This window comes from Coregonus lavaretus, assembly GCF_964263955.1.
Source record: "Coregonus lavaretus genome assembly, chromosome: 15".
In the NCBI taxonomy this organism is placed as follows: domain Eukaryota; kingdom Metazoa; phylum Chordata; class Actinopteri; order Salmoniformes; family Salmonidae; genus Coregonus; species Coregonus lavaretus.
The window spans coordinates 1670740-1691114 of NC_140002.1; the positions used below are offsets into that span (position 1 = coordinate 1670740).

Here is a 20375-nt window from a genome sequence, read left to right on the forward strand (position 1 = left end):
TGTGAAGCATGGGGGTGGAAACATCATGCTTTGGGGCTGTTTTTCTGCAAAGGGACCAGGACGACTGATCCGTGTAAAGGAAAGAATGAATGGGGCCATGTATCGTGAGATTTTGAGTGAAAACCTCCTTCCATCAGCAAGGGCATTGAAGATGAAACGTGGCTGGGTCTTTCAGCATGACAATGATCCCAAACACACCGCCCGGGCAACGAAGGAGTGGCTTCGTAAGAAGCATTTCAAGGTCCTGGAGTGGCCTAGCCAGTCTCCAGATCTCAACCCCATAGAAAATCTTTGGAGGGAGTTGAAAGTCCGTGTTGACCAGCGACAGCCCCAAAACATCACTGCTCTAGAGGAGATCTGCATGGAGGAATGGGCCAAAATACCAGCAACAGTGTGTGAAAACCTTGTGAAGACTTACAGAAAACGTTTGACCTGTGTCATTGCCAACAAAGGGTATATAACAAAGTATTGAGAAACTTTTGTTATTGACCAAATACTTATTTTCCACCATAATTTGCAAATAAATTCATTAAAAAGCCTACAATGTGATTTTCTGGATTTTCTTTTCTCATTTTGTCTGTCATAGTTGACGTGTACCTATGATGAAAATTACAGGCCTCTCTCAACTTTTTAAGTAGGAGAACTTGCACAATTGGTGGCTGACTAAATACTTTTTTCCCCCACTGTATGTAAATGTGATATTTCCGTTTTTAATTTTTTATAAATTAGCAAAAGATTCTAAAAACCTGTTTTTGCTTTGTCATTATGGGGTATTGTGTTTAGATTGATGAGGGAAAAAAACTACAATTTAATCTATTTTAGAAAAAGGCTGTAACATAACAGAAATTTGGAAATAGTCAAGGGGTCTGAATACTTTCCGAAGGCACTGTAGTAAAAGTAAATCCGGGGCACTCAAATTAGTAGGATGTTACGTTTGGTATGGTTACACAAGACTCAAGGGGTAGATGGGGGACTGTTGACTACCCACCAAAATGTCCTCCGGAGTCCCTACAGTGTATGTTAATGTTAATACTTTTGTATGTCCCATGTAGCTCAGTTGGTAGAGCATGGCGTTTTCAACGCCAGGGTTGTGGGTTCGATTCCCACGGGGGACCAGTATGAAAATGTATGCACTCACTAACTGTAAGGCGCTCTGGATAAGAGCATCTGCTAAATGACTCAATTGTAAATGTAATGTAAACAAGACGAAGAAGGTTAGCTAAAGCAGGGTGGATGGGTGGGTGTATAACACGAACGTCTAGCAACCCTAAGGTTAAGTGTTCGAATCTCATCACGGACAAGTTTATAATTTTAGCAACTTTGCAACTACTTACTACTTTTTAGCTACTATGCAACTACTTAGCGTGTTAGCTAAACCTTCCCCTAACTCCTAACCCTAACCTTAACCTTAACCCCTAACCCTAACCCTTGGTCTAGCTAACCTTAGCCACCTAGCTAACGTTAGCATTAGTCGCCTAGCTAACGTTAGCAACAACAAATTGGAATTCTTGACATATCATGAATATTGCAAATTCGTAACATATTGTACGTATTGCAATTTGTAACATATCATACGAATTGTCAATCGTAACATATCATATGAAATGGATGATGGACATCCCAAAATTAATACATATCATACGAAACGTAACATATCATACTACCCTCTAGTGCTGGTTGCTTGCCAAGCATCTCAGAGAAAATACAAAGATGAAAGAACAGAACCCTCAAAAGAGTTACCCTAGCTACCAACTGCAGGTTCTGGTCTGATTGTACGGACTTCATTAGCAAGTCATCACATCATCTGTCTGTCATGATGTCTTTATCTAATTTTGATCCTCCTCTGCCTCCTCTACGTCTACGCATGGCAGTTTTTCTGTGTGTCGCATAGCCCAGGGTGCACCGTGTTTATGCTCCAGCTCTGCAGAGTGTGTTTGTGGTGCTATAAAGCTGAGTGTCATTACACCCCCCCCCCTCTCCCCCCCTCCCCCCTCCCCCCCCCCCCCCCCCCCCCCCCCCCCCCCCCCGGAGAAACTAAAAAATAGCTACAAAGAGTTCCACAGTTGCCATGACAACCTAAATAAAAGGAATTATATATGATTTAAGGACAAAAAGCCGATGAGCCGTAATTTCAAAGTAGCCCATGGAGTCCTATCTAAACCGGGAGTTTAATGTAATCTTGTGTTCACCCCCACATCTTGGTTTAGAAATCCACACAGTTTTTTTTTTTTTTTAAACCTGTAAATCAGCATGCTTTTACTTAATCAGGTTCCCTCTTATTATGGGGGAGGACATGAATCATAGTCTTCCTTCTCATGGACATAGAATCAAAATATAGATTAACAAAGAGACGGAGAGTGGTTTTCCTGGCATGTTGTCTTAAGCTTAAATTTTGTTTGTGCATGGCAGCACAACAGCTGTGACATCTATTGAGGAACTTTAATTACTGAAAGTGTTCACATTACCACAATACAATGACCGACTCATACTGCCATCACAATCACTTTCATTGTATAAGGGAATAACTCTTAATAGCAGGTTGAACGTTGTGTATTTCCTGCAGGAAATAAATATGAGAAGAAATATCAGAAAACATGTTGCACCCGAGAACCCAAGGTCTGTCACTCATTGGCTGACTCAGTGATATTGTCTCATGAGGTGACTTGCTGTCCTCCTCTACTTCCTCTCTGCCATGATTGGTGACGAAGCCATCCCAGTCTTCTTCAATCAGCAGAGTCATTTGACATCTCTACGCTCTACGGTAAGGACACTGTCTTCCCCCTCCGATGCAGCAGTAACACGGAGGATGGAGGTCAGTATGTTCTGGGGGTGTTAAGTAGTTCAAGGGAAATGTCACACGCGCAGGATAAAGTTTTATTGTCACACAGGATGTGGACGTGACAATGCAGAATAAAAAGTATGAATAAAACAACAATGAAGTAATAATGTAGATCAGAAAAACACAGGAGAAACAGAAGAAAAACACAACAACAGAATACAGTTATACACAGGTCAGTACCATGATTAAAATGTGCAGGGATACTGGAGTGATTGAGGTAGGTATGTACTGGAATGATAGAGGTAGGTATGTAGTGGAGTGATTGAGGTAGGTATGTACTGGAGTGTTTGAGGTAGGTATGTGCTGGAATGATTGAGGTAGGTATGTAGTGGAGTGATTGAGGTAGGTATGTACTGGAGTGTTTGAGGTAGGTATGTACTGGAATGATAGAGGTAGGTATGTAGTGGAGTGATTGAGGTAGGTTTGTACTGGAGTGTTTGAGGTAGGTATGTACTGGAATGATTGAGGTAGGTATGAACTGGAGTGATTGAGGTAGGTATGTACTGGAGTGTTTGAGGTAGGTATGTACTGGAATGATAGAGGTAGGTATGTACTGGAGTGATTGAGGTAGGTATGTACTGGAGTGATTGGGGTATGTATGTACTGGAGTGGTTGAGGTAGGTATGAACTGGAGTGATTGAGGTAGGTATGTACTGGAGTGATTGAGGTAGGTATGATGTACTGGAATGAAAAAGGTAGGTATGTAGTGGAGTGATTGAGGTAGGTATGAACTGGAGTGATTGAGGTAGGTATGAACTGGAGTGTTTGATGTAGGTATGTACTGGAATGATAGAGGTAGGTATGTAGTGGAGTGATTGAGGTAGGTATGTACTGGAGTGATTGAGGTAGGTATGAACTGGAGTGATTGAGGTAGGTATGTACTGGAGTGATTGAGGTCGGTATGTACTGGAGTGATTGAGGTAGGTAGGTACTGGAGTGATTGAGGTAGGTGTGTACTGGAGTGATTGAGGTAGGTGTGTACTGGAGTGATTGAGGTAGGTGTGTACTGGAGTGATAGAGGTAGGTATGTACTGGAGTGATTGGGGTAGGTATGTACTGGAGTGGTTGAGGTAGGTATGTACTGGAGTGATTGAGGTAGGTATGTACTGGAGTGATTGAGGTAGGTATCTACTGTAAATGTAAACAAAAAGGGGCTGAGAGCAGGATAAATACTAACGGTACTAATAATCACTATAATCACTATAGCAGTAGCGTATGTAGTGAGTGGGTGTCCATGGAGGTGTGTGTGTGTGTGTGTGTGTGTGTGTGTGTGTGTGTGTGTGTGTGTGTGTGTGTGTGTGTGTGTGTGTGTGTGTGTGTGTGTGAGAGAGAGAGAGAAGAGCGTTAGTGTAGGTGTGTGTGCCTTAGTGGGTAGAGACCTGAGGAAGAGCATAGAGTCAGTTCACGTAGTCAGTTCAGGTAGTCAGTGCAGATAGTCAGTGGGAAAGAGGGAGGGCAGTGGTAGTTAGCTATTCAACAGTCTTATGGCCTGGGGAAATAAGCTGTCTCAGAGCCTGTTGGTCCAAGACCTGATGCTCCAGTAATGCCGGACGGGAGCAGAGAGAACGGTCCATGGCTCAGGTGACTGGAGTCTATGATCATTTATCGGGCCTTTCTCAGACACCGCCTGGCATCAATGTCCTGGATGGCTGGGAGCTCGCCACCATTGATGCGTTGGGCTGTGCGCACCACCCTATGTAGGGCCTTGCGGTTCGAGTGCAGTGCAGTTGCCATACCAGGCGGTGATACAACCAGTCGAAATGCTTTCACCACCTTCTTCACAACTATGCTGGTGCGGGAGGACCATGTTATGTCCTCAGTGATGTGGACACCGCCGAGGAGCTTGTTTTCTGTAGTCCACCATCAGCTCCTTGGTCTTACTGACGTTGAGAGGGAGAGGTTGTTGTCCTGGCACCACACTGCCAGGTCTCTGACCTCCTCCCTATAGGTGGTCTCATCGACGTCGGTGATCATCGACTACCACCGCCGTGTCGTCAGCAAACTTGATGATTGAGTTGGAGACGTGCGCGGCCACGCAGTCATGGGTAAACAGGGAGTACAGGATGTGGCTAAGCACACACCCCTGGGGGGACCCCGTGTTCAGGGTCAGTGTGGCGGAGGTGTTGTTGCCTACCCTCACCACCTGGGGTCGGCCCGTCGGGAAGTCCAGCATTTGGTATTTGGTATTTTGTTACGATCCCCATTAGCTGTTGCGATGGCAGCAGCAGCTACTCTTCCTGGGGTCCACACAGAACATGAAACGTGACATAATACGGAACATTAATAGACAATAACAATTTAAGGACGGAACTAAAATAATTTAAAACAAGACAAATATAACTAAAAAGTTCTGTACTGACTCAATACTGAGATAAAACACAGACAGGCCTACTATTCTAGATCTACAGTACATGTATCATGTCACATTTCCATGTACTACACTTACATGCAGTAGCATCTATCAGTACATACAGTTAAAATATCTAGGTCAAATAGGGGAGAGGCATTGTGCCGTGAGGTGTTCCTGTATTTGTTTTATAAAGCCAGGTTTGCTGTTCACTTGAGCAATATCAGATGGAAGGGAGTTCCATGTAATCATGGCTCTATATAATACTGTATGTTTCGTTTAATTCATTCTGGATTTAAGGACTGTGAAAAGACCCCTGGTGGCATGTCTGGTGGGGTAAGTGTGTGTGTCAACGCTGTGTGTAAGTTGACTGTGCAAACAATTTAGAATATTCAACACATTAATGTTTCTTATAAAACTCTACCCTCTACTTTTAGCCAAGAAAGACTGGCATGCATAGTATTGATGTTAGCCCACTGATTACAATGAAGAGAAAGACTAGCTACAGTTTTTCTGGGTCCTTCTTTGCAGCACCTGACCATATGACTGGACAATAATCAAGATAAGATAAAACTAGAGCCTGCAAGACTTGCTTTGTGGAGTGTGGTGTCAAAAAAGCAGAGCATCTCTTTATCATGGACAGACATCTCCCCATCTTTACAATCATTGAATCAATATGTTTAGACCATAACAGCTTACAATTCAAGGTAACACCAAGTAATTTAGTCTCCTCCACTTGCTCAACAGCCACATTATTCATTATCAGATTCTGGCAGGATCCAGATGGAGAGGGAGGTGTTCAGTCCCAGGGTCCCGAGCAGGATCCAGTTGCAGAGGGAGGTGTTCAGTCCCTGGGTCCCGAGCAGGATCCAGTTGCAAAGGGAGGTGTTCAGTCCCTGGGTCCTGCGCAGGATCCAGTTGCAGAGGAGGGTGTTCAGTCCCAGGGTCCAGAGCAGGATCCAGTTGCAAAGGGAGGTGTTCAGTCCCTGGGTCCTGCGCAGGATCCAGTTGCAGAGGAGGGTGTTCAGTCCCAGGGTCCAGAGCAGGATCCAGTTGCAGAGGAGGGTGTTCAGTCCCAGGGTCCCAAGCAGGATCCAGTTGCAGAGGAGGGTGTTCAGTCCCAGGGTCCCGAGCAGGATCCAGTTGCAGAGGAGGGTGTTCAGTCCCAGGGTCCGATGCAGGATCCAGTTGCAGAGGGAGGTGTTCAGTCCCAGGGTCCACTGGCGTAGCACACACCCCTGCAGCCCACAAGCTTTGGTTGGGGTCTCCCCAGAAATCGGGCCCCAGTTAACATATGGACACGTCATTAGCCATGAAAGAAATTTTAAGAATGACAGGAAATTAGCTTTAAAACTGCAAGATTTTCTCTCAGCTTTATGGTAAAATGTCTAGAATAGCAGGAAATTAGCTCAGAGATTATTGAAAGTCGGGACAATCCTTGTCCGGGAGGGTAACTTTATTTTTTATAGTATAATTATTATTTTTTGTTGCATTTAGGGGAATTTTATAAGGGAAAATATTTGTTTCAATATTACACATTACATATGCCTGGAATGAATTAATTTTTTTGAACTATAATTTTTTTGTCAAATCGCCAAATGGCAACCCCATCCCTTATGGGATTAATTGACACATAAACAAACATTACAATAATTCACTGTGATAATTCAGTGATAATTCTTCTTCCAGTGTTCTCTGCAGTGCACATCGCATAAAGAGCGAAAAAATGTAAGGTAAAAATCAATACATAATAGTAAATAAGGTTATCCAAACAATAATTACATCCCTAGAGCAGTAAAATAATATACATACATACAGTACATAGCATATACAGATAAATAAATACAGAAATGCCCTTATCCAGAGCAAAGGATCCCAATTTCAAACTCTCCAAAAAGTGTTTAAAATTCAAAAAAACTGGCAATAATGGATATTAACTGGAAAATGATATTATGTAGTTTCTTGCAATAGCCCTCTGTGACATTAAAGAATATTTCCCTCAACATTTGTGATTCCTAAAAGATGTCTCCGGAGATTTGGTCAACTCTGTCGGATTAATCTAAAATCCTAAATTAATCAGGAATGGGCAGGGTCAGTGTCACGCCCTGACGTATAGAACTCTTGTTAGTGGAGTCAGGGTGTGGAAGTTCTATGTTATTATTTCTATGTTTATGATCTAGGATTTATATTTCTATGTTTTTGGCCAGGTATGGTTCCCAATCAGAGGCAGCTCGTTGTCTCTGATTGGGGATCATACTTAGGTAGCCCGGTTGCCTACTATGTTTGGCCAGGTATGGTTCCCAATCAGAGGCAGCTCGTTGTCTCTGATTGGGGATCATACTTAGGTAGCCCAGTTGCCTACTATGTTTGGCCAGGTATGGTTCCCAATCAGAGGCAGCTGTCGCTCGTTGTCTCTGATTGGGGATCATACTTAGGTAGCCCAGTTGCCTACTATGTTTGGCCAGGTATGGTTCCCAATCAGAGGCAGCTGTCGCTCGTTGTCTCTGATTGGGGATCATACTTAGGTAGCCCAGTTGCCTACTATGTTTGGCCAGGTATGGTTCCCAATCAGAGGCAGCTCGTTGTCTCTGATTGGGGATCATACTTAGGTAGCCCGGTTGCCTACTATGTTTGGCCAGGTATGGTTCCCAATCAGAGGCAGCTCGTTGTCTCTGATTGGGGATCATACTTAGGTAGCCCGGTTGCCTACTATGTTTGGCCAGGTATGGTTCCCAATCAGAGGCAGCTCGTTGTCTCTGATTGGGGATCATACTTAGGTAGCCCGGTTGCCTACTATGTTTGGCCAGGTATGGTTCCCAATCAGAGGCAGCTGTGGCTCGTTGTCTCTGATTGGGGATCATACTTAGGTAGCCCGGTTGCCTACTATGTTTGTGGGATCTTGTTCCGTGTGTAGCCTGAGGACTTCACGTTACGTTGGTTTATTGTTTTGTTGTATGATTATTTGAGTTAAATAAACATGTTCGCATACCACGCTGCACCTTGGTCTGACCCGTCTCTCAACGATCGGGACAGTCAGCTATACCATAAGGACCCCTTTATTAATGTCCTCATTACATGTAGTACAACAAGACGACTCATGGCCTGCAAAGTGCTCTACTTTTCATAGATTTAAACAAACAATAATCACCATGGTCACAACCATACACTGTCAACTCCATCTACCTGATAGATTAAGATAGTATATGAATTATGGTTAAATTATGTTACATTTAATGAAGTTTTAGAGTCATAAAACAACTGATGAAAAACATAATTGCTACACTCTAACTTTAAAAGATCTGATCGAATGGTTATGTTTTTATTTGATATTTTCCATACACATTTTCCATATTTTACAGTGTTTGTATTGAAGGGATGTAGCTCAGTTGGTAGAGCATGGCGTTTGCAACGCCAGGGTTGTGGGTTTGATTCCCACGGGGGGCCAGTATGGAGAAAAAAAAATTATATATGCACTCACTAACTGTAAGTCGCTCTGGATAAGAGCGTCCGCTAAATGACATCTATTGCCAGATCGGACATTACGCTGCACTGTAGTCGATGAACAGCATTCATCGCAAACAGAAATTAGCTCTCGAAGGATCCTCTCTCACATTGGGCTCCTAAAGGTCTCCGACGAGGGATAGCATTTACAGTTTCTTTCATGGTGTTTCTCTGACCTTTAGCGCTGATCCGCTTTAAAGTCTGACTGATCTGAGCAATGCCCACCCCTACCTACATGTACAAATTACCTCGAATAACCTGTACCTCATGAAGCTGGTTGAGAAAATGCCAAGAGTGTGCAAAGCTGTCATCAAGGCAAAGGGTGGCTACTTTGAAGAATTTCACATTTACATTTTAGTCATTTAGCAGATGCTCTTATCCAGAGCGACTTACAGTTAGTGAGTGCATACATTTTTCATACTGGCCCCATGTGGGAAACGAACCCACAACCCTGGCGTTGCAAGCGCCATGCTCTACCAAATAAATACATAAATAAAATAGAATCTCAAATATAAAATATATTTTGATTTGTTTAACACTTTTTTGGTTACTACATGATTCCATATGTGTTATTTCATAGTTTTGATGTCTTCACTATTATTCTACAATGTAGAAAATAGTAAAAATAAAGAAAAACCCCTTGAATGAGTTGGTGTGTCCAAACGTTTGACTGGTACTGTACATTACAAAAGACTAAAATATAACAAAACCATTTGACATAGAAACACCCGATTTTTGGCTTTAATCTTTTTTTAAATGTTTATTAATTATGAAATTATGTAAAATATTACTAACATTCCACCCATGATGCCACTTGGTCATTTGACTTCAGGAAAGGGCTACGCTGTGTTTTTTTTTTTTTTGGGGGGGGGGATCATTTGAGGAATGTAGGCCATGAAGACATGATTTTGTTCTTTATTGTTTTGATTGTGTTCTGAGGGCCTGTGTCACCAGATTTCTGCCAGAAGCAGTGACAACATGAAACTACATGTGGGAAGATAAATACATCAACACAAAGGTTAGAAGCTGTCCACTTTTGTCCTGTTCAAGTGCCCTTGCAACATGGAATAGAGCTGTAACCCTGTGTAACTTTATGTCTCTCTATGCCAGGACTTAGAGGACGTCAACAGACAGACCTGTCTATTCACTGCTTGTGCAACATTTGAGTTAGTATTCTTAGGGAGTACAAGAAATGATACAGTGAAATTCACCATACTTCCATTGTTGGGTAACACACGTGTTCAGCACAGGAGGCTGGTGGGAGGTGCTATAGAAGGATAGCTCAGTGTAACGGCTAGAATGGAATCAATGGAACGGAGTCAAACACGTTGTTTCCATGTGTTTGATGTGTTTGGTACCATTCCATTCCAGCCCTTAAAATGAGCCCATCCTCCTATAGCTCCTCCTACCAGCCTCCTCTGGTGTACAGGTATCCAGGTCTCCGGAGTATGCAGAGTTCTCTGGGATAAGGTAAATCAACATTCTTCAAGCACTGGGAGAGTTGAGTTTTCACACAGTGTTTTTCTGACTAAATTAATCCACTCTCATTGTAGCAGTACACTCAGTACAAAAGCCGTAGTCAGATCTATCCTCAGTTATTCAATATACCGCAGTTTGTGTATAAATGGCCTGAACTTAAAAATCTAAGATGCACAATCAAAGGTTCTCTCTCTCCTTCTCACGTCAAGGACTGAACCAGAAAAGCTGATGTAGCCAGTCCCTCACAGACAGATTTGACAGTTTGATTCTTACCCCTCATCATCCCGTCATCCCATCTTCGGAAACAATCCTGTGCGCCTCATTTTTGAGACAAACACTTCCTCTCGCCTCCAGCAATAACAAGATATGACAGTTGAGAAAATGCCGAAAAACAAAATTACTATGAAAGGAGGGAGGCTTGTTCTGCACCACACACTACTTTGTGTAATAATGACGTTAATGACCCTTGTGCTTTCTCAACGGTACGAAGGCACTGAGACCTCCCACTGGGCACAGATGTAAGTTCAACGTCTAGTTTTGATTTACATTTGGTTGAGTTGTCAACAAACGTGAATTCAACGTGAAATCAACAAAACAATGTCATTGGATTTAGGTTAAAAGTTGGGTGAAAAAGCTACATAATTCCCTTATGTTGATGACTTTTTGCAAATCCAATCAGTTTTCCACGTTGATTCAACGTCATCACATACAATTTTTTTGGGGTTGAAATGACGTGGAAACAACGTTGATTCAACCAGCTTTTGTCCAGTGGGTTCTTGCCTCACTGTCTGCTTTTCAAAGGTCTACAGCTTTCAAAGTATAGTGGAGCTGTAAATGGGACCTCTGAGCACCAGTGGATGAGTCTTGCTTTGTCACTTTTCTCACAGGCCAGGGAAAACAGCCAGGGTCTGAAGATGGAGGGGAGCTAAAATGCTTTTAAATGTGCTGTGAACAAAAAATGCACAATCAATGCAACAAATGGTTGAAGAATAATTGGATGTCGAATGGTTTGTTCCATTATTCATCTGTTTAATATTTCATCCATTGGCCTCTTTACATAAATGGGCACCACATGGAAATGCGTCGCGTCCCAGGACTTGACAAATTACTGCACATGATGTACAAAATGGGCCTGTCTGTCTGCGACTATTTGTCCTGGCGATCGCCGCCTCAGATTCAACCAGTCTTCCCATGAGAGATTGCAGTGGTCAACTGGTGCGATTAATGCATAACTATTTCACTTACAACCCCTCAGTGATTCATGTGGTAATCCCAAAAGAAACGTGTGATTTTTTGGATCTGATGACTTACGACGGACTTTCCGTCTTTCGGATGGGACGTTAAATGGGTGTCCTGACTCTCTGTGGTCACTAAAGATACCATGTCACTTATCATAAGAGTAGTGGTGTTAACCCCTGTGTCCTGGATACATTTCCAATATGGCCCTCATACCATCATGGCCACCTAATAATCCCCAGCTTCCAATTGGCTAATTTATCCCCCCATCCTCCCCTGTAACTATTCCCCAGGTCGTTGCTGTAAATGAGAATGTGTTTTTAGTCAACTTCCCTGGTACACTAAGTGTTAAATCAATTCAGACTAAGAGGTCAGTGGGATTTACCCAGGAGACAGTTGAAATCCTGGATAGTTCATTCAGCAGCAAACACATTATCATATGATGCATCACCTTCCATGATCTTTAGCATAGAGGGTGAAATGGTGAGGCTTACTGTATGTCCTTGCCAGTTTTGAGGGCTAAACACATGGTCTGATGTTGAAATCTCACACACCAGTCCTATATCCCAGGTTCCATATGGACAATTACTTAGTTTATTTTACTTGCTATAGGAGGCTTTTCAGTGTTAACTAAATGGTACAAAAAAGTAAGCCAAAGCTCAATTATTCAATTTAGAGTATTAATGTATTATTTATGAATATCAATTCCATATTTGTTTTGTTTTTCAACTGACTCTCAACAACTACAGTAGCTAACTCCCATAAGGCATATTCCTGGCACTTGCTTCAGAAGCACTGTTACCATGAGAGAGCCCAGTGAATTCCCTCTGAAACAGCCACAACATAGAAACATCTGACGCCACCCTGTTGTTACTGCTATGTGTAAAGTGAATATTTAATCAGTAAAAGCCTGTATTGGAAACCAACAAGACACTGTTTACTAAAAATGGCATTCCAAAGCGACGTTTTTTCTTTCCCTATGTAATCTAATGATCTCCCAGTGGATAGTGCTCATGCACCCACTCTCTAATGATCTCCCAGTGGATAGTGCTCATGCACCCGCTCTCTAATGATCTCCCAGTGGATAGTGCTCATGCACCCGCTCTCTTAATTACTTAACAACATAGTGTAAAAGCCCAGTGTTCTATCTGTTGCATGGGTATGAAAGAGAGTGTTTCGCTTTCCAGGAACAAATCTTATCCAAGTGAATATTACAGATCTTGAACATTATACTATTGGTTTAAAGGGGGTGTTTGTAATATAATTAGTTGCAGTTTCCATTAAACAAATCAGGTGTCTTAAAAAAAAAAACATCAATTAAAACAACATTTATTTGGGGATTTAAAACATCCATTATCAACTAAGAACATAAAAAGTCATAGTCACTTGTGTGTATGTGTTGCCGATGACAGGCATCAAACTGTTATCATCAGCATAACTTAAGATGACCGTATAATAATATAATAATATGCCATTTAGCAGACGCTTTTATCCAAAGCGACTTACAGTCATGCGTGCATACATTTTTGTGTATGGGTGGTCCCGGGGATCGAACCCACTACCTTGGCGTTACAAGCGCCGTGCTCTACCAGCTGAGCTACAGAGTATAGCCTGGTGAGGTATAGCCAAGGCATTGGCTCTGGGAGCTAACACAAGTCTTCAAGTATGACTTAATTAAGCAATAAGGCCTGAGGAGATGTGATATATGGCCAATATACCACGGCTAAGGGCTGTTCTTAAGCACGACGCAACGCAGAGTGCCTGGATACAGCCCTTAGCCATGGTATATTGGCCATACATCACAAACCCCCGAGGGGTGCCTTATAGCTATTATAAACTGGTTACCAACGTAATTAGAGCAGTAAAAATAAATGTTTTGTCATACCTGTGGTATACGGTCTGATATACCACAGCTGTCAGCCAATCAGCATTCAGGGCTTGAACCACCCAGTTTATAATTAAGGTTATAGTCTTCATGCAGGAGTTGTTCACCGAACCATCTCTGCTACATATGGAGTGTCAGTGATACCTTGTATTCCTCCTACTCATCTCATCACTCATTCTATCCTGTCCACTACAATGGTGACATTCCTGTTGAGGTGAGATCCACACCCACCCTACACTGTCTCTAAACACATCCACAAGTCAAAACATATTCCTTCTTTCCACATACTGTACTGTTTGTGTTCTAACAAATAAACTGAAATGTTAATCTTGCAGAAATATGTATCTTCTTCTATGTATTTTGATTTTAACAATGGCTGACTCTCTGGTTGTGAAATTCTGTGATTCATTGTTGTGGTGAAAATGCCATCTTCACTCACTATTACTGTCACTTATTTACCGATGACTCATGATCCACAATATGCATCAAATCTGAATCTAGATTTCAAGGTGAGGAAATGTGTTTGGATGACACTGCATCTTGCATAATGTGTTAGGAATAACACAAAACAACATGCCATGGATGTAAGCACAACGAATGGTCTCGAGATCTAGAGAAAATAATGTTCCCACAGCTTTCAAGACTGATTCCAACAGCGTTTAATTTCTCAGGTTTGTAATGCATTATGTCATTCTGCATTTAATAGATGCTGTGAACGCACAATGCATTCATCATTTATTCATTCTCTGGCTTTCAACTGTTGTACATCGGGAAGTTAGGGATTTAACATTAATCAATGTATGAGCTCGTGCTGTGAGGTTGCTATAGGATTGTGCAGTAGATGCACGTGACAACAATGTTGTTTTTAAAATGTTGTTTTACTGCTAGCATGGTGACACTTTAAACTCGGCGCTGTGGATAAAGATGTGTAAGAGATTCGTTTTTTATCCCAGTAGGCCTATCACAAAGCCAGTAGCCCATGACATGTTTCTCCCATTTGCAAAAAACCTATAGCGCCAATCCAAACAGAAAGAAATATTCTGCTGTCCAAAAAGAGCAGTCTCTAAAAATCACTTCTGTGTCAATGTCTCCAGACACGAGAACAGTGGTGGGACCAAACGAGGCTGTAACGAGACTATTTTCAGGCCCATCAGGTCGACACGCCGCCTGTTATGGCGTTCATTAATTTCCGATGTCCTGGATTAGAGCGCGCGCAAAGAGTTGATCTCTGGTCGGCTGCCAGTTAAGACAAAGCCGCAGTCTTGTTGTCTGATAAACGCTGTGTCCTATATATGTTATTATGTGACAGAGCAGTTGTGAGGGTTAGGCCTATCTACTGTATCTTTCAAGAGATGTATTAATGTAAAATACTGCATGTTAAAATACTCCTTATTTATTATCTTACTGTCGGGCTGTCCGTCGCAAAACAGCCTCACTAGGCTATACATTTGTGATCTGTAATAACATAATAATAACACATGTATGTGTCATAAAATGTACTGAACTAGTTAACTCTATGTATCATTATTTTCACTATACTTGTGTACATAAAATGTAATTAACTAGTCGAGTTAAGTTGCAATTTGCGACCAATCATAGACCAGTAATGAACTGCTTGCACAATCATTATGCCATGAACGTCTTGGCAACTCCACTACTGGTTTAACACTTAGAAAAGTGGTACAGTCTGGGCAAGGGATTTGGGCATTCCCAGTTCTGTACCGATTTATATAAGCGTCATTCTCATAAGAGAGGGCCTCCTGTAGCTCAGTTGGTAGAGCATGGCGCTTGCAACGCCAGGATTGTGGGTTCGATTCCCACGGGGGGGCCAGTATGAAAAATGTATGCACTCACTAACTGTAAGTCGCTCTGGATAAGAGCGTCTGCTAAATGACCAAAATGTAAATAAGATACGGTGACAGAATGTTCAGAAGACCATCATGAGCTCCCATTTAATGCTGACATAATCGAAGCTCCGCAGTTTATATCTGAAGTAGGTAGGGCTCTGTCTGCTCTTGTATTGGCATTATCTTTAGCTCTGCGCGCACCGCATAGACAGCGAGAGAGCGCGCCAGGGTAGGGAGAGAGCGGTTGTGACTAAACCTCTGCGAATTCAGTTTGTCTATTAAAACTATGGATGCATTGTGAGTGGCTTGTGGGCAACAGAAGCAGATCTTTATTTGGAATTTGTTTCTTTTTTCGTCGCCAATGCAAAAGGAAATATGCAGCGAAGCCTTACCTTGGTCTTTGTCAGTTTTTGTGTTGGGTTTTGCTTTGGTTCAAGTTTTCCAAGTAATATAAATATAGGTGAGTATTATCAACACGGAATGCTTATTATATCACTACTGCCTCTTGTAAGTTTGACATCTAAACTGCTGCGTAATTCCAAAGTTGCAAGACAGTCCCCATTCTTCTTATTTTGTAATAGGCTACATTCAAATAATCGTTGTTTGATGACAGTTGATGTGCACCCTCTTCAATGATGGCCTTTGTCTTTCACACAGGGGGATTGTTCCCAACGGGCTCCCACGAATATGAGGTTTTTCGGTTTGCACTCTCTCATCACCAGGATATCCCCAAACTGGTACCACAAGTGGACATGGTCGACACAGCAAGCAGCTTTGCTATGACATATGCATGTAAGTTTAGCCTTTATCTCCCTGAATGAACAGAAGATGTACAGATGCCATATCTTAATTTGATCATCCTGTTGTTGCAGGAATTTTCCTGCACAGCAGGAAAGGCAAACTTAGTAGTGTACTGGAGGTTAAAAAAGGCTTCTAAAGTTTGTCATTTCCGCTTTCAAATTTCAGACTTGATTTTCCCTAACCCCTACAAAACATGTTCATTAATTGTAATCTACATAACAATTCACATTTCCGGTTGCTGCAGGATTATTTTCCTGCTGTGTGAAACAGGCTCAAATGAAGATATGGCATTTGTCTTTTTATTTTTTTTGTATTTATTATGGATCACCATTAATTCCTGCCAAGGCAGCAGCTACTCTTCATGGTGTCCAAACACATTAAGGCACTTACATTACATGTAAAACAAAATATAAAACAGTACATCATATAATATTATTACACCACTACGTATCTACAATACAACACGTATAATACCACCATACAACAATATTACAATGTATGTGTGTGTAGAGTGCGTGTGCAAGCGCGCGTGTGTGTATGCGTGTGAGTCTTTTCATAGTCCTCGTTGTTCCATAAGGTGTAGTTTTATTTGTTTTTTAAATCCAATTTTACTGCTCGCATGAGTTAATTGATGTGGAATAGAGTTGTTGTCATGGCTCTGTGTAGTACTGTGCATTTCCCGGAGTCTGTTCTGGACATGGGGACTGTGAAGAGACCCCCTTGTGGCATGTCTTGTGGGGTATGCATGGGTGTCTGAGCTGTGTGCTAGACAGCTCAGTGTTTTTAACATGTCAATACCTCTCACAAAGACAAGTAGTGATGCAGTCAATCTCTCCTCTACTTTGAGTCAGGAGATATTGACATGCATGTCATTGATGTTAGCTCTCCGTGTACATTTAAGGGCCAGCCGTGCTGCTCTGTTCTGGGCCAACTGTAATTTGCCTAAGTCCCTCTCTGTGGCGCTTGACCATGTAACTGGGCAATAGTCCAGGTGCAACAAAACTAGGGTCTGGAGGACTTGTTTTGTTAATAGTAATGTCAAGAAAGCAGAGCAACGCTTTATTTACGGGCAGACATCTCCCCGTCTTAGCTACCGTTGCATCAAAATGTTTTGACCATGACAGTTTACAATCAAGGTTACACCAAGCAGTTTAGTCTCCTCAACTTCCTCCATTTCCACATGATTCATTACAAGATTTAGTTGAGGTTTAGGGTTTAGTGAATGGTTTGTCCCATGGTGAATGGTTTGTCCCATGGTGAATGGTTTGTCCCATGGTGAATGGTTTGTCCCAAATACAATGCTTTTATTACTAGTGTATTACTTACCACCCATTCTAAAACTGACTGCAGCTCTTTGTAATTGCACTGAATTGTGTTTTCACTTTGATGACAGTTAGTGTTCGAGTTGTTCAAATTCTGTCTCCATTGCATTAACATCTGTTGCTTTACTAAATGTCAAAGATAGTGTCAGTAACCTCTTCTCTAACATTGTGTCATAATGATTTTTGGCGGTAGGAAATGATCCTGTCTCATTTCCACTAATCTGCAGTTTTCTAAAAGATTAGAACATTTTAAGGCACCATATGTTGCCGTCGTGCAATTACTTTTTGACTTTCATGTCGCCTATAAGATAGCTCTGTTCAAAACGCATCCCAGTTGGGCAATAATGGGTATTTTAGGCGCCAGCAACGACTGAGAGATGTTATTTTATTGATCATAGCGATCACGAAACGTTGAGCTGTATCAGCGTCATATTGGGGAAATTATGTGAAATAGCACTTTTAGGGGACCATAATGCCATAATGCCAATATGAAGATTATGACAAAATATGAGAAGCAAATTATCTGAAAAACTAGACGTATCAAATTGACTACATAGCCTGTGTCTCAATTGAGTAACCTAGATTAAACACATTCCAGGCACTCTCCCTGAGTTCCCTCAAGCTTCCAAGAATTGTAACCTCGCAATGAGAAAGTGGAAGATGGAATGTGGGAGCAACATTCACCTCCACAAAGGCTGTTTACATTGATATCCAGACAGAATGAAGCAGTTAAGGGACCTCGTGGGTACCCTTAACGTTTTCACTTAATTTAAGGGGGAAATTCACCTTAAAATGTTTTCTGCAACTGACTTAAAGTTAAGGAACCTTTAAGGGAAAAGATAAGGGGGAAATTACCTTAAGGTGTTTTATGCAACCGGGTCCAGGGCTCTTATTATAGAAGCTCAGTGATTCAGTGTTGTTCCTGCCTCCTCATTCTAGACATTAGTGTGAGCCGCTTACGACATCAGGATTTGCATTAGGAAGGAATCGCAGTGTTGCATCAGTTGATTTTAAAAAACGTAGACAATCTAGGTTATGTACTGGAATGACCTTAGCAATTCAGTGTTTTTTTATTTAAAATTCAGACAACACAATGGATCACAGTCATGAGCAACATCATACTTCCTTGGCTGTATCAGACAGGGGACAACCTATTCATGGGTTTCATGGACACGGCACTCCATTGTTATGGATGTTCTCAGCTTGACTGACTCCCATTCTGAATGTGCTGCCCCAGGCATTCTGACTGTGCTGCCCCAGGCATTCTGAATGTGCTGCCCCAGGCATTCTGACTGTGCTGCCCCAGGCATTCTGAATGTGCTGCCCCAGGCATTCTGACAGTGCTGCCCCAGGCATTCTGACTGTGCTGCCCCAGGCATTCTGACTGTGCTGCCCCAGGCATTCTGAATGTGCTGCCCCAGGCATTCTGACTGTGCTGCCCCAGGCATTCTGACTGTGCTGCCCCAGGCATTCTGAATGTGCTTCCCCAGGCATTCTGACAGTGCTGCCCCAGGAATTCTGAATGTGCTGTCCCAGGCATTCTGAATGTGCTGCCCCAGGCATTCTGAATGTGCTGCCCCAGGCATTCTCAATGGGGGCTGATGATGATTTCGTCTGAAGGACACTAAAGTGGCTTGGCAATAAAATTATATTTCTAAAGTAAGCAAATAATTCATAAGAAACCCTTTTGTCATGAGTATGATATTGTCATATTTACTTTAGACAGATGGTTTTGTTGCCATAATCTAGCAACCATCATCATAAAAAATAAAAAAAATAATTGAGTTGCCCAGAGTGAGTGGGAGGAATAGCAAGTCACGGAGAGCCATACTAACAGTTACAATAATAACCATATAGTAGAATAATAACAACATCCAATTAATATATTAGGACCGTTAATGGATGCCTACCAAGTTGAAGGATTCATGTGGAATGCATGAGGTTATTCAGGCTAATGTGTCTGCTTACGTCACACACACACACAGTCACAGCCATTTACAGCCAGGGTCTCAGAAAGTGCAGACACAGCTGCCTGCTTCTCCCAAGCAGCACAGCATCACTCACCTGGTGGAAAGCTCTGAGACACATGGCAAATTCAGTTAGTGGACAACGGACAGTTTCTTGTGCCACAAATGACCTGAGGTGTCCCACATAGCTACACGTCTGTACCAATAAGCCTTAAAAACACATTTAAACATTTCCATGAACACTTGATGGCTCCAGTGCATACTCTCTGACCACCTAAATGCCAACCATAAGAAGTGTATAGGTTGAAGCAGAGAGGAAGAGGCGAAGCGAGATGTTTGACTCCGCCCAAAAATCTGTTCACGAAAATAAGGTCACCAAGTGAGTAATTTCTGCATGGAGGTCAATGAGAGAGTGTCAAATTTGGCCAACAAAAAATGTAATTGCTAATTTGCTACGTGAAGCTTATTTGATCGAAAATACCTTTCGTAGTGGTTCGGTTGTTACGAATGCACTGATATAAGTGGATGCACGTGGCATTTCAGCAACTTTGAAAAAAAATAGTTTATATCGGAGTTGTGCCTGTTGTCATAGAGATAGATAGGGGACTCATCATGGATATAACCCGTTTTAGCATGGGCATTACCATTGAGAGCTTCCACCATTTTAAAGTAGTCAACTAGGTGGGGATTCCTATGAGTTGGGAGCAATCAGCCAGTGATGAAGAAGAACATTTACTACTTTAAAATGGAGATAGCCTCAATGGCGCTGGCCATGCTGTCATTGATGCTATTATGGAACTGTTGTTCACGTGCGTATCTGCCCTCTCATTGGCTACAAAGGTCCCACCTGATCTCGCCTCCTCTTGCCTGCCTTCCATCTTTGAGGACATGTATTTCGATTGTTAGAGCAGTCACTTGACTATCTTGTCAATATAATAGACAATCTTTGGTTGAATAATGTCATGCCCTGTATCCTGACATCAGGCCTATAGAGGGCAGTGTTGGGGCTAAGAGGAAATAAGTGGTGATAGTTACAGTGTATTCTAGTCCAGAAAAACCAAGTGCTGCATGTCTCACTCTCATACAGGGAGAGAGAAATGGAGGGAGGGTGTGAGAGAGAGAGAGAAATGGTGGGAGGGAGAGAGAGATAA

General features: G+C 42.1%; 1 protein-coding gene across 1 annotated transcript in view; it reads left to right on the forward strand.

The window, feature by feature from the left end:
- Positions 1–15509: 15509 nt before the first annotated feature.
- Positions 15510–20375, forward strand: part of LOC311142773 (glutamate receptor 1-like) — a gene marked incomplete at both ends in the record, with an annotated part of 86745 nt that continues 81879 nt past the window's right edge. Inside the window, 2 exons of the mRNA XM_084178442.1 lie at positions 15510–15594; positions 15792–15926. Coding sequence (XP_084034568.1) covers positions 15510–15594; positions 15792–15926 — 220 coding nt within the window. The remainder of the gene's footprint in view (positions 15595–15791; positions 15927–20375) is intronic.